General features: G+C 44.7%; 1 protein-coding gene across 1 annotated transcript; it reads left to right on the forward strand.

The window, feature by feature from the left end:
• Nucleotides 1-207: 207 nt before the first annotated feature.
• Nucleotides 208-2,741, forward strand: nkx3-2 (NK3 homeobox 2). The gene is made up of 2 exons (XM_035669516.1): nucleotides 208-791; nucleotides 1,589-2,741. Exons 1-2 carry the CDS (start codon nucleotides 422-424, stop codon nucleotides 2,011-2,013), a joined length of 795 nt encoding a protein of 264 aa, XP_035525409.1. The 5' UTR covers nucleotides 208-421; the 3' UTR covers nucleotides 2,014-2,741.
• Nucleotides 2,742-3,997: the final 1,256 nt, after the last annotated feature.

Raw genomic sequence — 3,997 nt, forward strand, 5'->3', positions numbered from 1 at the left:
AACTTCGACCAAACTTGTCTTGAACTTTTTCCCACCCGGTTGAAAGCAGCATGACGTCGTTTACAGTGCCCAATCGTGAAACGGCTTTCCTCCTCTCCGGGCCAATAGGAGACGGCGAGGAGTGCCTGTCAGTCACAGGTGAGGGTGGATAGTAAAAAAAAAAACTGGGTGAAAAGGGCCGGAGACTGGAGCGAGCCCGGGCTGATGGCAGAGCTATGCGGAGGAGAAGCATCGCGCCTGCGGATGTAGCAGAAACTTTCCACGGCTTCTCCCGCGGGGATGCGACCAGGAACCAACACTGGAGGGCAAAACAAGTTAAGCGACAGCAGGAGGGAATAGTCTAAAATGTGGATGAACTGACACTTACTCCACTACCCGGGCCGGTTAATTACTCAACTTGAAGAACTTCGCTTTTTTGAAAATGGCCGTTCGTGGCAACTCGCTGATGCCTTTCTCGATCCAAGCCATCCTGAACAAAAAGGACGACAGCCGACACTTGCCAGATTTGGACATGTGCTTCTCCAAGACGGCGTGCTGGAAAATATTTGGGGAGATGAACGGCGGGTCTCGGAGAGACGATGGGGAGGCTTGTGAGCCGACGGACCAGAAAAGCTACGACTCGGACTCGGGACTCAGCGATGACGACAGCAAGACTACGGCCGTGTGTAAGTCGGAGAAGGACGGGGACCCTGCGTCGGACGTGCCGGAGGAGAGTTTGCAGGAGGAGACGGACCACGAGTCTGCAGCTGCGGAAAACGCAAAGAGTGACAGTGAGCCCAATAATGCTACGGGTGAGTAGGACAGAAAGACTAATATTGACTAATATGCAACTGTACACAGAGTAAAAATAAAGTGTGGCTCTCTGATGCACAACGACTGAATGCAAGTTCTGTCTTTAAAACAGATATATCTGACTTTAAGCCGTTTAATGCTGCTGGTACAGTTCTCCAGAAGCATAACGAGTGCTCTGATTGAGTTATTGTAGGATATCAGGCCTGTTTGCAAAACCTCTTTGCATCCTGATAACCTTTACGCACGAATTGTCCTACTTTTACGCACGGTTATAAATGGATGCCCTGCCTCATATAATCAAACTGTGTCACTATAGGACTAACTGATGTGGATTTATTGGAGTACCCAGGACTTTAATTTCGTGTATTCTGCATTTGCACGATTTAATTCTGGAGAAACGTTATAAACTAGCAGAAACACGCGGTTAAGCCTGTTTAAAGGAAATCAACTCCAGCTCGTACTAAATAAACATCTGCACACCAGTTGTGATATTTAGGTCTGAATGAAAACTCAGATCAGATATTTTCCACTTTAATTTTAAAAACTACAACATCCAGTGACCTTTCCTCGTGCATTCGTGGCAGTTCATTTCTGAGCATTTGCTAAAGAACCTGGAAACACTTTTCTGTATAAGTGTGCACACTTGTTTGCATTTTTTGTTTCAGTCACATCCAAAAAAACATTCACTTCAAACCAGCACACGTGATTCCAGCTGTGTTAAAACAGCAAACAAATACAGGAATTAACTTGCATGTTTCATCTCTCCCTTCCTTCCCTCCCTCCCCCCTCCCCCCAGACTCCAGCACCCTGGACGAGAAAGGCCTGGACCAGCCCAAACAGCGGAAAAAGCGCTCCAGGGCCGCCTTCTCTCATGCGCAGGTCTTCGAGCTGGAGCGCCGCTTCAACCACCAGCGGTACCTGTCCGGACCGGAGCGGGCGGACCTGGCGGCCTCTCTGAAGCTCACAGAGACTCAGGTCAAGATCTGGTTCCAGAACCGCCGGTACAAGACGAAACGCCGCCAGATGGCCGCCGACCTGATGGCGTCGACCCCGGCGGCGAAGAAGGTGGCGGTGAAAGTTTTGGTGCGGGACGACCAGAGACAGTACAGCCCGGGAGAGATCCTGCGGCCCCCGCTGCTTTCCCTGCAGCCGTCCTACTATTACCCCTACGCCTACTGCCTCCCTGCATGGACACTCTCGGCGTGTGCGGGGAATCAGTGAGAACTTGATGACTGTATTTATTCTTTTTTTTTTTGTTTGTTTGATTATTTTGCTCCCAGGAAATCAAACTAACTATATATATTTTTTCCTGACAAGAGGATGAGACCTGATGGGACTGTTAGTTTGCTCAGCGTCTCTGATTGAACTGCCTCATCGTGCTGTGCAGGCCAGACCAGGGGTTCCCAAACAGTTTTTTTTTTTCTTTTTTACATCCTCAAATACTTTAAACCGACTCTTTCTTTCATGTAGTAAGAGTCTGTCCTGAGGAACCCTGTTAAAGAAGATATTTCTCACGATTTAGACTATAAAATCACAAGTGTCTGAACTGTAGCTGAGCGGGGAGACTGGACCTCCTTATAAAATGTCAGTATGTTAACCTCTGAGGAGTGACACAGTAATAACATTAAAGTATTCCTCTCTTTACTCGGGAGCCCCTCAAGGACCTCTGAACCCCACTGTGGGTCCCTGCGGCCTAAATAAGACTGAAAATGTCACCTTATGTTGGTTTCTATTTTACATGCGCCTTCCTACCTCTGCAGTGATTGGAAATAGGCATATTCCATTGACGTTTCATATTAACTGTCTCTGTTACAGGTTGTGTTTTTTTTTTTCTTGCTGTGTTTGTAAAGGTAAGATATTTCAGCACTTTTGACCATATACGTTACATTATTTCAATGTAAAAAAAATAATGCATTATAGTGTGGGCATGTACAGTGTCAGGCGGTTTCTTGTGTCATTGGCCTGAAAGTGACGGTGACTAAACCAACTTCTAATTGAAATGTAAATGTGTTATTTTGTGTTAAATGACTGTTTAGATCGAAAATCATTAAAACATATCAGGCATTACCATCACTTGGAGGCAATTTTATTTACAGGTTTTTATTATTATGTAAGTGTAGGCTAGTAGTGGGACAGATATTTTTTTTCTTCTTGAATAACAATAACAGAGCAGTCAGATTTGACTAAGAACGAAAATAATTAACAACACATTTACTATCAGTGACTGATTGGCTGAGAAAAAAAGACAAATTCACTATAACTTAGTGTTTAAAATCACAACAAGCCTTACTTTCTCGTACAAACGGATACAAACTGGATGTTTTGCGCTCTTCTTTTCAGACCGAACGGCGCTCAGCGTTTAAATAAATTAAAGTAGCCTGCACATAATACTTATAAATGCTTTGTCATTTTGTCAATATCAGACTAGTTTAGGACAGATTTGTGTGTTTTGGGAGCACACACACGAATAATAACATAATAAAACAAGAAGGAGCAAACATGCAGTAAATCGAAACCCATTCAGTTTCATTTTTAAGTTATTTTCCCGCGCGTTGTCGCCGGTAAAGCGGGTTTCCACAAACTTCTCCGAGAGGTTCGAGCTGTACGCTCAGACCTTGTAGGTGTCATCTGGGCCACTATGACTTTTTTCCCCAAAACAACTGTCAAACAATGATGAATAGCTCTGTGACTCTCGGACAGGGCAAACTGACAGCTACCTTGAAGGCTGCATGTCAACACAAGGAGAGGAGTATTCCGGGGTTAAGGAGGCCCATGTCACTGCGACTGAACTGAAGTCAAAAAAGGGAAAAAGGGTCTAATTTTGGGTTGTTGGCAGATGGCAATCAATATCTTTTTTACACACAGAAAAAATAATTAAAGCTATTGTCTTTTTAATTTTAGGCCTAATGCTGGAATTGAAGTATTACAGGAGTACTTTAAGCTGTTCTTCTGTCTCCAGTAAGTGCCTGAATGTTAAGTCGGGGTCAGCAGGGAGCTGCTGTACATCCGCCACCCATCTTTGGCCTTATACAATACCTACAACCCTTGCAGACTTGTACAGTCTGGCGAAGCAGCGTATCAGGAATAAAAATGTATTATGTGTAGTTGGCACTGACAGATCAGACAAAGAAGACAGATGTGCAAGAAAATCACAACTGCCACAGCCCAGATGTCACTTCTATAAGCTGATATGTGGACGACGAAA

The sequence above is a fragment of the Morone saxatilis genome, unplaced genomic scaffold (assembly GCF_004916995.1).
Source record: "Morone saxatilis isolate NCDOM2014 unplaced genomic scaffold, NCSU_SB_2.0 Contig22, whole genome shotgun sequence".
Taxonomy (NCBI): domain Eukaryota; kingdom Metazoa; phylum Chordata; class Actinopteri; family Moronidae; genus Morone; species Morone saxatilis.

Coding starts and splice junctions, on each gene's coding strand:
- nkx3-2 (XM_035669516.1), top strand. CDS start 422: ATGGCCGTTCGTGGCAACTCGCTGATGCCTTTCTCGATCCAAGCCATC. Junction 792..1,588: donor TGAGCCCAATAATGCTACGG/GTGAGTAGGACA, acceptor CCCTCCCCCCAG/ACTCCAGCACCCTGGACGAG.